Here is a 14,927-nt window from a genome sequence, read left to right on the forward strand (position 1 = left end):
TTGTTTTTAATATTGAGAAAGATAATGTTACGCCGAGTAAATTGATACCCAACATGTCACGCTTAAAAATTGTGTCCGTTCATGGAATGGCGACAAACTTTTACCCTTTAAAATCTCCATAGGCGACGTTTAAAAAATTCTACAGGTTACATGTTCTGAGTTACAGGGGAGGTCTTGGGCTATAATTATTGCTCTCACTCTACCAATCATGGCGATATCTCACAGGTGTGGTTTGAACACCGCTTTCATATGCAGGCGCTACTCACTTATGCGTTCGCTTCTGCGCGTGAGCTCGGTGGGACAGGGCGCGTTCCTGGCTCCTAACTTTTTTAGCTGGCTCCTAGATTTCAAGCAAGTTTGTCAAGCCCTGATTTATATTATTACATTTTTTATTTGTGGAAGACTAAAAACCTGTTTTTAAACTCCGAAAATAAGAAAAAGGAGGACAAGGCAAACATTACTGGTGGACAGTACAACAATTTCAGATAACACCTTCAGGAGCAGAAGTCTTTGTGCTATTTGCTGGTAAATTTTCAGACCCTTTAACCCTCAATCTTTATCTCAATTGATCATTGGGGTGATCTTAAACTTATTTACTATTCTTAAAGTTGTAAAATGTAAATTCAATATAGCGATTTTGGCATGTTTGGATTTGTAGTGAAGAATTTTCACTGCACTAAATGTTGGAACTACATTGTATGGTAATCACCAGGTCTGAGATGCTGTGTCCTTATACAGACAGCAGTATGCTGAAAGCATTTGTTTTAGTTTTATGCCACGTACACACGGTCGGAATTTCCGACAAGAAAAGTTTGATGGGAGCTTTTGGTCGGAAATTCCAACCGTGTGTAGGCTCCATCTGACTTTTTCTGTCGGAATTTCCTGACAACAAAAATTTGAGAGCTGGTTCTCAAATTTTCCGACAAGAAAAGTTCTTGTCAGAAATTCCGATCGTCTGTATACAATTCCGACGCACCAAAAAAACACGCATTCTCGGAATCAAGTCAACGCATGCTCGGAAGCATTGAACTTCATTTTTCTCGGCTCGTTGTAGTGTTGTACGTCACCACGTTCTTGGCGGTCAGAATTTTGTGTGACCGTGTATATGCAACACAAGTTTGAGCCAAAATTCAGTCTGAAAAAAATCCACGGTTTTCTTGTCGGAATTTCCGATCGTGTGTACGCGGCATTAGACATAGTGGGAAAGAGTAAAAAAAAAATTTTCTCTGCATGGGAAAGCACAAATTTTGATGCCACATGACACATATTGTTTGAACATTTTCACCAATGTTTAGATTTTCTGACATTTACGTTATGGGTGATTATTATTTAGTAATATATTTTATATATCTACAGGGCTCCAGACGATGCACCTATTAAGCAGAAGCTATTATTTGCAAGCTCAAAAAACTACATGAAAAATGCATTCTCAGGTACAAAGGGAATCGGATTACATGGGATGTCATACTTATATGTAAAACCCAACTCAAATTAAATTAGAGGGTTAGAACGTTTGTCATTTTTTTATTGCTCTGCTCATCCTGACATAACAGGAAGTAAAGGAAAATCTACCCACTTCCTGTTCCTGACTTTTTGTTAGACAGAACAAGGGTCAGTGTCCAACTTTCCTGTCTATGTGATTGACGGTGACACAGAGGGCTTGATTTACTAAAAGCAAATAGACTGTTCACTTTGCAAGAAGTGCATTTGCACTATGCAAGGAAATTCTCCTCAGGAGCTTAAGCGTTTCACACTTGGGCGTTTTTTAGGCGCTTTAGCGTTAAAAAAAGCGCCTGAAAGAAGCTGCATCCCAATGTGAAAGCACGAGCGCCTGAAAAACGCCCCAGTGTGAAAGGGGTTTTAGCGTTAAAAAAAGAGACTATAAAGCGCCTGAAAGAAGCCTCATCTGCAATCCCAATGTGAAAGCCCGAGCAGAGGCGCATTGCCGGCGGTATAGCTGCGGTTTCCCATTGCTTTCAATGGGAAGAAGCGGTGGAGGAGCGGTAAACACCCCGCTCATCCACCACTTCAAAGATGCGGCTAGCAGGACTTTTGGAGTGGTCCTGCTAGCGCACCGCTCCAGTGTGAAAGGGGCCTTACGTTTTCCTTTTATTTTCCTTCTAAATGTTTTTTTTTTCTTTGAATTTATCACTTCCTGTTCCTCCTCAGTAAGCTGTTTTGGCTGACTAGCCCCCAGCTAGAATGGCTCGGAAAGTATTGGTACTCCTGCCTTTACACACACATATGAACTTTAATGGAATCCCAGTCTTAGTCCAATATTGAGTTGGTCCACCTTTTGCAGCTATAACAGCTTCAACTCTTCTGGGAAGGCTGTCCACAAGGTTTAGGAATGTGTCTATGGAAAATGTTTGACTATTCTTCCAGAAGCGCATTTGTGAGGTCAGGCCATTTAAGTTCCTCCACCCCAAACTCGTTAATCCATGTCTTTATGAACCTTGCTTTGTGTATTGGTGCACAGTCATGTTGGAACAGGAAGTGGCCACCCCCAAACTGTTCCCACACCTTAAGAGTTCTTTTCACTGCAAATAAGGGGCCAAGCCCAACCCCTAAAAAACAACCCCACACCATAGTTCCCCCTCCACCAAATACATTGGACCAGTGCACAAAAAAAGCCCATAAAGACATGGGTGAACGAGTTTGGGATGGAGGAACTTGACTGACCTGCACAGAGTCCTGACCTCAACCCTAAACACCTTTGCGATGATTCAGAGCAGAAACTGCGAGCCAGGCCTTCTCATCAGTGCCTGACCTCACAAATGTGCTTTTGAAAGAATGGTCAAACCAGTGGTGGCTGGTGCTCAACATTTTTCAGGAGGTGCAAACAAACTGAAAAATTCTGAAAAAAAACATCAATTGTGGCCAATGTGCTCATCAAACGCAGATACTATGCCATCAAACATAGCTACTGTGCCCCTCAATTGCCACCACTGTGCCAGCAAATGCAGCTACTGTGCCCATCAATTGTCATCAATGTGCCATCAAACGCAGCTACTGTGCCATCAATTGCTGCCTTGTGCCATTCAACGCAGCCACTGTGCCATCAAACACAGTCACTGTACCCATCAATTGCCGCCACTGTACCCATAAAACACAGCTACTGTACCCATCAAACACAGCCACTGTGCTATCAATTGCTGCCAATGTACCCATCAAACGCTGCCACTGTGCCATCAATTACTGCCAATGTGCCCATCAAATGCTGCCACTGTGCCATCAATTGCCTCCAATGTGCCCATCAAATGCTGCCACTGTGCCATCAATTGCTGCCAATGTGCCCATCAAATGCTGCCACTGTGCCATCAATTGTCTGCCAATGTGCCCATCAAATGATGCCACTGTGCCATCGATTGCCACCAATCTACCTATCAAAAACTCGTATTACTGTGCCATCAATTGCCCACAATGTGCCCATCAAATGCTGCCAGTGTGCCCCCCACCCGCCTGGCACTTAACCTGTCTCGTGGGGCAGCGAGTCAAGGCGGTGGTGTCCTCCATGCTCCTCAATGTCTTTTCCCGTCCTCTGCTATGATTGGACACCTGCGTCAAATCACAGCGCATGACATTTCCGCCAATCAGGTGACAGGTAACAGACCCAAGCACCTGATTGGCGGAGAGGCAGTTCAGTGTTAGGAAAGCAAATATTTATTCACTTTCCTAACACAAAGCTGAGTGAACTGCGAGCGCCCAGCATGGCGCTTGCTGTTCACCTTTTTTGACGCCTATTAGAGCCTGTGGCTCTAATCAGGTGCTTCAAAAAAATACCCTGCCGCTGTACTTCAGGCTCCTGGCAACCGAAAAGGGGACGGGCACCTGAACAGGGGGTGGCAGCGGTGGCCATAGATAGATTCATGCAATGCATAAATTTATCTATTGGTTTATAGAGGGGTGGCAGGAGAGAGGGGGCGGCACCCGCGCGCCCTTATGGACGCACCGCAACTGGGTCAAACATTCCCTTATGCCGTACACACAATCGAAAATTTCCCACAAGAGAACCATGGAATTTTTTCCAACGGAATTTGGGCTCAAACTTGTGTTGCACACACACGGTGGCACAAATGTTGTCTGAAATTCCAACCATCAAGAACGCGGTGACGTACAACACTACAACGAGCCGAGAAAAGTTCAATGATTCTGAGCATGCGTCAAATTGATTCAGAGCATGTGTGTTTTTTTTTGCGTCGGAATTGCATACAGGCGATCAGAATTTCCGACAAGAACTTTTCCCGTCTGAAAATTTGAGAACCAGCTCTTAAATTTTTGCTGTCGGAAATTCAGACAGAAAAAGTCCGATGGGGCCTACACACAGTCGGAATTTCCGACCAAAAGCTCACATCGAACTTTTCTTGTTGGAAATTCCGATTGTATGTACGTGGCATAAGACACACTCCTAAACCTTGTGAACAGCCTTCCCAGAAGAGTTGAAGCTTCTGGACTAAGACTGGGATGCCATTAATGTTCATGTGCGTGTGAAGGCAGGCGTACCAATACTTTTGGTAATATAGTATATCAAGTACTAGACATATACAGTACACTATATCAATGAGCTAGGAGGAAATCTGCAGATAGATACCTAAGTTTGCACTGGGTTTTTTCTACTAAATGTAAAACGTTTTGTGCCATATCATTTAGTGGGGGTTTTCAAATTAAAACAATAAAAGAATGTATCTTGGATGCACTGTCTGCAATAACCCACCACTACCATCCATGCCGAATTTAATATACAGTACCTAAATTGTAACTCCAGACACAATCTTTTTCATACCTTTGAGGTCCTTTGTATTCCTTCTTAGCCTGTTATCAAGGGCGGACTGATAACTCATGGGGCCCCCAGGCAATAGGAGATTATGGGGCCCCCGAGCAATATGAGATTATGGGGCCCCCGGGCAATGGGAGATTATGGGGCCCCCAGGAAATAGACTATGTGGCCACACAGTATACACACACACATACAGTATACATACACAGTATAAACACACACAGACACACAATATACACACACAGTATACATACACATACAGTATACATACACAGACACACAGTATACACAGACACACAATATACACACACAGTATACATACACAGTATACACAGACACACAATATACACACACAGGGGCAGATCCACAAAGATCTGCCCCGGTGCAGCGTATCTGAGATACGCTACGCCGTCGTAACTTACTTTTTTTGGTTTGAAACCTGAAAGAATTTGCGCCGTAAGTTACGGCGGCGTAGTGTATCTCTCGCGGCGTAACGGCGCCTAATTCAAATCGGCGAGTAGGGGGGCGTGTTTCATTTAAATGAAGCGCGTCCCCGCGCCGAACGAACTGCGCATGCGCCGTCCCTAAATTTCCCGCCATGCAAGGACGTCATTGTTTTGACGTGGACGTAAATTAAGTCCAGCCCGATTCACGGACGACTTACGCAAATGATTTTTTTTTTTTTAAATGATACACGGGAACGACGACCATACTTAACATTGAGTACGCCACCAAACAGCAGCTTTAACTATACGCCGAAAAAAGCTGACTAGAGACGACGTAAAAGAATGCGATGACCGCTCGTACGTTCGTGGATCGTCGGAAATAGCTAATTTGCATACTCGACGAGGAAAACGACTCGAACGCCACCCAGCGGACGCCGAAGAATTGCATCTTAGATCCGAAGGCGTACGAAGACGTACGCCTGTCAGATCTAACCCAGATGCCGTTGTATCTTGTTTTGTGGATCTGCCCCACAGTATACATACATGTAACGGTCACCACCGTTTACGACCTTCCATCACATCCAAGACAGCTTATCGACACTCCAACCGACAGGACCCAATCCCATTTCATTTGCCCAGAATCAAGACGAGACACAGCTCTGTACTTGTTCCAAATGTAATGTCAACTTTAATGGTTTCTTCTCAGCTTTTATACAGTTAGTTTTCAATCATGTGACAGTATTCAAAAGGGACAATGAGATCTCCACCCCCCTAATCACACACCAAGGCTAATTACTAAACCTTCTAGACGTGTCGGCGCCGGCCTATAATTATCATGACTAATCACTGCACATTCCTTCATTAACAGCATAACAAACAAAACCCCATCACACACTGAGTTCCCTAGGCAGACGTTCGGTCTCCGCATACAGCTTGACACCTATTCACACCTCTGAGCATCAATAGGTTTTAGACAGTGTTATCACACAATTAAAGGCCTTATTCAATGGTTAATGGAATATCTTAGGAGTCTATGCAATTAACACCTGTCCGTTACAACACCTTTACACAACGACAATGAAATGTCTTCCAGGCCCTGACTCAATTAGCATGTCACTAGTCAGGGCTAATCATAGAATGAGTCACTATTGACTGGTTGGGCCAACATCTTGCAGTATCTCAAAATCCTGCAATACGAACTATCAGTGATGTCCCATCTCATGTGATACATGAATTATGATTCACTTGCCACCCCATGCCCAAAGGGCACAGGGTGGTCTCAGACCCAAGAGTTATCAGTGACGCTGACACAGGAGTATCCCCCATCCTCACAAAGTCTCTGGGTGTCCCGGGTCATTCCGTTACAATACACATACACATACAGTATACATACACAGAATAGACACACAATATACACACATAGTATACACACACACACATACAGTATACATACACCGTATACACACACAGACACACAATATACACACACAGTATACATACACACAGAATACACATACACACACCGAAAAGGTACTGGAGAGGTGGGGCAGCTATAATCTTGGGATTTAAAAAAAAAAGAAAAAGATTTTTACATACGGTCTGTCGTTGGTTTTACTGAGGCTGGCAACCCTGATGGGGCCCCCTAGTGCCATGGGGCCCTCGGGCAGTGCCCGAGTGCCCGAATGGTCAGTCTGCCCCTGCCTGTTATGATCCTGCTAGTTGTTTTTTTTAGCACAGCATTAGATGGACATATATTTGACTAAAATTGACCAATCAATGGATTATAAAGCTAACCAATCAGATAATGATAATGTACCTATAGCCAAGTGTTATCATATCTTATGAGACCATTGTGAGGCACACAAAGGGACATTCCAAGGAGTGAGGCCCATCTTGAGTGCAGGACTTCTTTAGTCTTTGACAGGACATTTGCAATGATATATTAACACAGAGAAATTCGAATAACAGTCAATAATAAATAAAAAATACCTCTCAGGAAGCAGAATTTTCTATTAATTTACAATTAGTAAGACAAATCATTTCCTGGGAGTAGTAATTCAGACTTGTCAGTAATTCAATAAAAGAAAGATAAAAGAGCAATGAGTAAGTACTACATTCTAGCACAAAGGAAGTCAATTTATTTTCTATGATATAAACGAATCATATGATCTAATATTGTTAAATATTTATGAAAGTTCTATTTTACATTGGTAACAAAAATTTTTCTCTGTGTTTAGGAGTGAACAAACAGTGGGAGCTTCATAGCCAAGATGACCTTACAGTCGATCAGCTGGCACAAAAACTAACAAGTGCCAAAATTAAATCCTTGGAAGGTCAACACTTGTAGACAGCCGTTCAGTGCCAGTAACATAGACAGCTTGCAAATGTAGCAACCATAGGCGTGCGCACAAGGTGTGCCAGGTGTGCCTAGGCACACCCTAATCACCTTGTGCAGCACAGATTCCCCCTACTGCCATGGCCCCCCCCCTCCTCCTTCCTCCATCGGCTTCCCTCCTCTCCTCTCTTATCCCCCCAGCTGTTGCTACCGGGATGTTTTAGGATGAGAAGGGGAAGGGGCCGGTAAATATGTAATTTACTGGCACCTTTCCTTTCTAAATGAACATTGTGAGTGATCGGTAGTGTGTTTGAGCTTTGGGGGGCACACCCTAATGCAATAGGCTGCACACACCTATGGTAGCAACACTATTTCAGGTGGAACTAAACCTCAAAATTTAGAATTTTAAATTAAAGGGGTTGTAAATATTTGTTTTTTTTATTTTCTAAATAGGTTCCTTTAGCTAGTGCATTGTTGGTTTACTTACCTTTTCCTTCCATTTCCCTTGTTTTTTTTCTTTGTCTGAATTTCTCACTTCCTGTTTCTCCTCAGTAGGCTTGCACCCATCCTCTGGCTGGAGGTTAGTCAGCCAGAACAGCTTACTGAGGAGGAACAGGAAGTGAGAAATTCAGACAAAGAAAACAAAGAAAAAAACATTTAGAAGGGAAATCTAAGGAAAAGGTAAGTGAACCAACAATGCACTGGCTTAAAGGAACCTATTTAGAAAATAAAAAACAAACCTTTACAACCCCTTTAAATTACAGTACACGTCCAGAAGTACCACAATATGGCAGGAATGGTTTTCTGTTAGGGCAGAATAGCGTATATCTTAAAGCAGAGTTCCACCCAAAACAAGTGCCACACTTGCCACCTTTCAGGGGGAGGGGGGAGCGGGTACCTGTTTTTTACAGGTACCCTTTCCCCACTTCCGGGAGACCAGGCTGCGGCAAATTATGTCAGCAGCTCGGCCTCCATCCCCTTCTGTCGGGCCAGTGGGAGAGGGAAACGCATTTTGCGCATGTGTGGTAAGGACCCGGCCGTGAAGCCGAAAGGCTACACTACCCGGTTCCCTTACCCACATGGCGGCAGCAGCTCCCGACCAGCCGATCGGCTTCGGTGCCGATATTGCTGGACTCCAGGACAGATAAGTGTCCTAATGTTGAAAGTCAGCAGCTACAGTATGTGTACTGTAGCTGCTGACTTTTCATTTTTAAAGGGGCGGGCGGAACTCTACTTTAATCAAAATTAATTTTGGATAGATTATGGAACGGTTAAACCCATGTAAATTCATGTTGCCATCTTTGTCTAAGGGGAGATTTTTGTTCATGTCCTGCCTTGTACACAGAATAGGAAATAAGAGGAATCTTTTCAAAAGTAAGGGAATCCCTTTTAGTTACTATTTGATCAAGTGTCCCCACTAAAAAAATTCTCCTCTATTCTTATGCCGCGTACACACGATTGGAATTTCCGATGAAAAAAGTCAGATGGACTTTTTTCATCGGAAATTGTAATCGGTGTTTAGAAATAGAACATGTTTAGGAAATTCCTATCGTCTGTGTGCAACTCCGACAGAGAAAAAATTCCAAGCATGCTCAGAATCAAGTCGACGCATGCTCGGAAGCGTTTTACGTCACCGCATTTTGGACAGTCGGAATTTGGTCTTACAGTGTGTATTCAAGACAGCTTGAACGGAATTCCGACAAAAAATTCCATCAGATTTTAGGCCCTCGGAAATTCCGATCGTGTGTACGGGGTACTCTAAGGACAATGCAAAATTTATTTTTTTCCACTAATTTTCTCACATGGTGAAAATGAAAACCACAAAAGCATTAAAAAAAGTGGTTCCAACCTCTCATCACTCTATCCAAAACTAAAAAACATTTTGGTTTTAGATACACCCATGTCACCAAGACACAAACCAACATTTTTCAGCTGTGGCCTGAACAGGATGTAAGGAAATTTTTGGGATGGGCACAAGCTATGTAGCGACTACTCTCTAAAAGGATTACCACTCACACTGAAACACATATGTAACGGAACCCCAAATGGGACAGGGGTTAAATCCGTTCAAGATATTCCATTCCACCCAAGACAGCTTATCGACACTCCACAATCAGGCAAACGAACAGGACCCATTTCCCAGAATAAGACGAGACACAGCTCTGTGCTTTCTGGTTTCAAAATGAAGACAACTTTAATGGTTCACTCTCAGCTTTTATACAGTTTTCAAGGCACAGGAACAATCATATCTCCACCCACACCCTGGGGGGCTTCAATACACCTTCAGATGGCTAATTGCTAAACATTCTAGACATCTCGGCGCCAGGCTATAATTATCACGACCTAATCACTGCACATTCCTTCATTAACAGAACTCAAACAAAACACCATCACACAATGATCTCTTCTCAATCCACATCCCTAGACAGACGTTCTGTCTCCGCATACAGCTTGACAGAAAGGTATTCACACCTCTGAGCATCAATAGGCTTTAAGCAGTGTTATCACACGATGAAAGGTCTTCCAGAAGCCTGACTCAATTAACAACTCACTAGCCAGGGCTAATCATAGAAATGAGTCACTATTGACTGGTTGGGTCACAATTAACCAACAACTTGCAATATCTCAAGATCCTGCAATGAACTATCAGTGATGTCCCCTGTCCTGTAATTTAGGATATAATTTCTCAGTCACCCTATGGCCCTATCGGACATAAGGTGACCCTAGACATAAGACTCCTTGGTGACGCCGGTACAGGAGTACCCCTCATCCTTACAAAGTCTCTGTTTGTCCCGGGTCATTCCTTTATTTCTCATGATTCTCACACGGGATTCTCATATGCATTCCTTTGATTGACATTCAAGCTCTGTACACACGATCGGTCCATCCGATGAAAACGGTCTATAGGACCGTTTTCATCGGTTAACCGGTGAAGCTGACTGATGGTCCGTCGCGCCCACACACCATCGGTTAAAAAAACGATCGTGTCAGAACGCGTTGACCTAAAACACAACGACGTGCTGAAAAAAACGAAGTTCAATGCTTCCAAGCATGCGTCGACTTGATTCTGAGCATGTGTGGACGTGCCTACAAACGATCGTTTTTTTTTCTATCGGTTAGGAATCCATCGGTTAAATTTAAAACAAGTTGGCTTTTTTTTTAAACCGATGGATAAATAAAAGAGGGGGCCCACACACGATCGGTTTGGACCGATGAAAACGGTCCATCAGACGCGGCCTTACAAGTTTATTTTTGGGGTTAAGTTCCACTTAGGATGATATGTATAGTAGCTTGGTTTAAATATTTTACCACAGTACAGTTTTTTATATTTTACAAAACTCTTTCCTATGTACTAGGCAAGCTTTTCAAATGAAAAGCCATTTGTAACGTACAATAACTGAAAGTATATTTTGAATGTTACCTTATATGAGGAATAACCTGCTGGCAAGATTCAAAATCAATATATAACGACCTAGCAAAGTAAATGTTGAAATTAGGCATCTGTTGTTTATATACCATTTCATTATTGTAGGACATCAAAAGCATTAATAATAATTTAACATGCTTGACAGTTTTTATTCTGTTAAATAGGTCAATAAAATCATCAACTTTATAGATAATATATATTACCTGTGTTTTTAGAGGCTTAACCTTAAATTCCTAATAGTGAAGGAATGTTTGAGTAGCTAAAGCATTGCCAATATCCCATTTCTATTCTGAATACTGCCCATCACTGTAGTTGGATACGGTATATGCGATTCCTGCCAGGAATATGTATATCTGCTCAGGAATATATATATCCTACATTTATTCAACACGTACAAGCTTGCTGATGTCTCTGAGATCAGCAGTAACCAAAGACTCCTACACCTACACACTCCTACTCACATGTCCTAACGTGTTCCCTTGCTGTAGTACCTCCTATGTTTGGTTACCACATTGTAAGGCTGCCTTTGATACGTTCATCTTTCAAGGATATCCAGCTGTTGTGATAGCAATACTGTATGATGTGGGGAATATTACAATCTGTATTTCTAAATGAATGAAATGTACAGAATGGTGATACAACCTGCTTATTATTTCAACTAAATAATTTTACATTACTGAAAATTGACAAAATTATACAATGTTATAAGTAAAATAAAATCAAGCAAATATGAATTTATTTTGATTTTTTTTCTTTTGCCACTTTGATTTATTTTATTTTTTTTTTATCTTTTTCATGTACACAAAGATTAGGGTGAAAAAACATGGAAAATGTGATTTACAGTCATGCTCAAAAGTTTGCATACCCTGGCAGGAGTTGTGACATTTTGGCAATAATATTGAAAATATGACTGAACATGCCAAAAAAAAAATGTATTTTATTTAAGGATAGCAATCACGTGAAGCCATTTATTATCGCATCGTTTTTTGGATCCTTTTTTTAATCATATTGCCCTGATAAAACGTTTACATACCCTGGAATGTTTAGCCTTGGTACAGATACAGAAGGTGGCACACACAGGTTAAAACGGCAATTAAAGGTTAATTTCCCCACATTTGTGGCTTTTTAAATCACAATTAGTGTCTGTGTATAAATATTCAATGGGTTTGTTAGCTCTCACATGGATGCACTAAGCAGACTAGACACTGAGCCATGAGGAGGTAGAAAAGAACAGTCAAAAGACCTGCGTAACAAGGCAATAAAACTTTACAAAGATGGGAAAGGATATACAAAGATATACAAAGCCTTGAATATGTCAGTCAGTACTGTTAAATCACTTATTAAGAAGTGGAAAACTAGGGGCTCTTTTCATACCAAGCCAAGGTCAGGTAGACCAAAAAAGATTGAAGCCACAACTGGTGGAAGAATTGCTCAGGATACAGAGAAACCCCCACAAATAACCGCATGAGAAATACAGGCTCCTCTTCAAAAAGATGGTGTGGTTGTTTTTAAGGAGCACAATTCAACAATACTTGAACAAAAAAGAGCTGCATGGTTGAGCTGCCAGAGGGAAGCCTTTACTGTGCCAATGCCACAAAAAAAGCCAATGAGGTATGTCAAGGTGTTGTTGGGCATATTGTAACCAGGCTTTTTGTGGAACTTGTACAGTTAAGGCTTCTTTCTGGCAACTTGACTTGCAGCTCTTATTTGTTCGAGTATCATTGTATCGTGCGCCTTAAAAACAACCACACTGTCTTTTTCCAGAGCAGCCTGTATTTCTCCTGAGGTTACCTGTGGGTTTTTCTTTATATCCTGAACAGTTCCTGTGGCAATTGTGGCTGAAATCTTTCTTGATCTACCTGACCTTGGCTTGGTATCAAGAGATCCCCAAATTTCCACTTCTTAAGTGATTGAACAGTACCGACTGGCATATTCAAGCATTTAGATATCATTTTATATACTTTTCCATCTTTGTAAAGTTTCATTACCTTGCAGGTCTTTTGACTGTTCTTTTCTACCTCCTCATGGATCAGTGTCTAGCCTGCTTAGTGCATTCATGTGAGAGATAACAAACGCATTGTCTATTTATACACAGACACTAATTGTGATTTAAAAAGTCACAAATGTGAAAAATTAACCTTTAATTGCCATTTTGGGAAGTGACAATAGATGAGGAAAAATTCTAAATTAAAAACCTGAAATTACATTTATTCCCCACACTCTTTCCAAAACTTAAAAAAATATTTAAAAGAGTAGAATCATACAAACAAAGGAACAACATAACAACTGTAGAACGTATTGCCTGTAGAGGGAACTGAACCAATGATTCTAATAGCACAAACGGCAATGCTAACCAATAAACCATTATACTACACATTGTTGTTCAGTGTTTTCCCATTAGGCACAATTCACAAAGGCAACAGGATACAAGTATACTTATTTTCTGAAAAGTGAAGGTATTTTTTAGGCCAATGAGATTTGAATGTTAATAACATGGCTAAATTAGAGAGCCTTATTCCTTTGTTAAAGCTTTGTGAATTGAGAAGAGTGTGGTGTCACTTTTACCTTCACTTATGAAAGATATTATGCCAACTTCATAGCTGAATGAATGCTAGCTGTGTAACAGCTAAAAGGTCAACCCTTATGATCCTATGCTGAAGAAACTTAATTTGTGATGATACAAGGGTGTCTTCTGTAAAAACAGTTACAAGTTCTGTGATGTTCGGAATGAAAAGGTGTTCACACTAAACCTACCAATAATCCAACAATAATCCAGTCTGAGCCTATCTGGCTCCAAAGCTTGTCATCTGGCCATAGAAACATTCATCATATGGACATACATACAGTCCTTCCTGTGATATTGAAAAAAGTCGATAGTTCCTTCCTTCAGAATACATAAGGCATCTGTTCCCTACAAAGCTTATGAGATGGCACAAGGGGGAATCTGATAATAACACATTCCTTCTCCCATGTGTACCTGCTACGCAAGGACATTGCATTAGAGCGACAACTTTTCCTCCAGCTGTTGCTAATCACTAATCAAGCATATTTCTAGGAGATTAAACATTTTGCCATCCTAGGCTTCACACAGAGTATATAGTCTTGGGGTCGGCTGAGGAATGTGCCAGCAATTTAAACGAAATTTTAGCAAATTTTAAAGGATGGTTAAAGCGACACGAAATTCTGAATCTAAAGCCTCGTACACACGATCAGTCCATCCGATGAGAACGGTCTGAAGGACCGTTGTCATCGGTTAACCGATGAAGCTGACTGATGGTCCGTCGCGCCCACACACCATCGGTTAAATAACCAATCGTGTCAGAACGCCATGACGTAAAACACAACAACGTGCTGAAAAAAATTAAGTTTAATGCTTCCAAGCATGCGTCGACTTGATTCTGAGCATGCGTGGATTTTTAACCAGTGGTCGTGCCTACTAACGATCGGTTTTGACCTATCGGTTAGGAATCCATTGGTTAAATTTAAAGCAAGTTGGCTTTTTTTTTAACCGATGGTTAAATAACCTATGGGGCCCACACACGATCACTTTTGACCGAGGCCTAAAAAAATATATTCTTTTAAGTATGTATTCTTACCTCAAAAAGTACCCTCTTCTGCTCCCAACCTCCTACAATTTTTTTTTTACAGTGGTCATCTGACTGTTTGTGGGTGGCTACATTCACTCTACATGGTCCCATAGTAAGAAAGGGTATAGTTTCTCACTCTCAAGATAGACTAGGGGCAGTGGCAGAACTACCAGGGTTAAAAAGGTTGCACTTCAAACCAGGCCCTGGTGTTCCGCAACCGTGGGGGGCAGCCCAAGACAGCAGGAAGGGCATACCTCCCAACTGTCATGGATTTGCTGGGACCCTTCCCGAAATTTTATTTAAATCCCAGTGTCCAAGCGAATCTAGGTTGAGTCCCACAGCGGAACCAAAGTTC

The 14,927-nt window shown here is 41.7% G+C and overlaps 1 protein-coding gene across 1 annotated transcript in view; it reads left to right on the forward strand.

The window, feature by feature from the left end:
* Positions 1-7,691, forward strand: part of LOC120937625 (cofilin-2-like) — a 44,116-nt gene extending 36,425 nt beyond the window's left edge. Inside the window, exons 3-4 of the mRNA XM_040351003.1 lie at positions 1,357-1,433; positions 7,461-7,691. Coding sequence (XP_040206937.1) covers positions 1,357-1,433; positions 7,461-7,570 — 187 coding nt within the window. The 3' untranslated portion in view covers positions 7,571-7,691. The remainder of the gene's footprint in view (positions 1-1,356; positions 1,434-7,460) is intronic.
* The last annotated feature ends 7,236 nt before the right edge of the window (positions 7,692-14,927 follow it).

The sequence above is a fragment of the Rana temporaria genome, chromosome 4, assembly GCF_905171775.1.
Source record: "Rana temporaria chromosome 4, aRanTem1.1, whole genome shotgun sequence".
Classification (NCBI taxonomy): domain Eukaryota; kingdom Metazoa; phylum Chordata; class Amphibia; order Anura; family Ranidae; genus Rana; species Rana temporaria.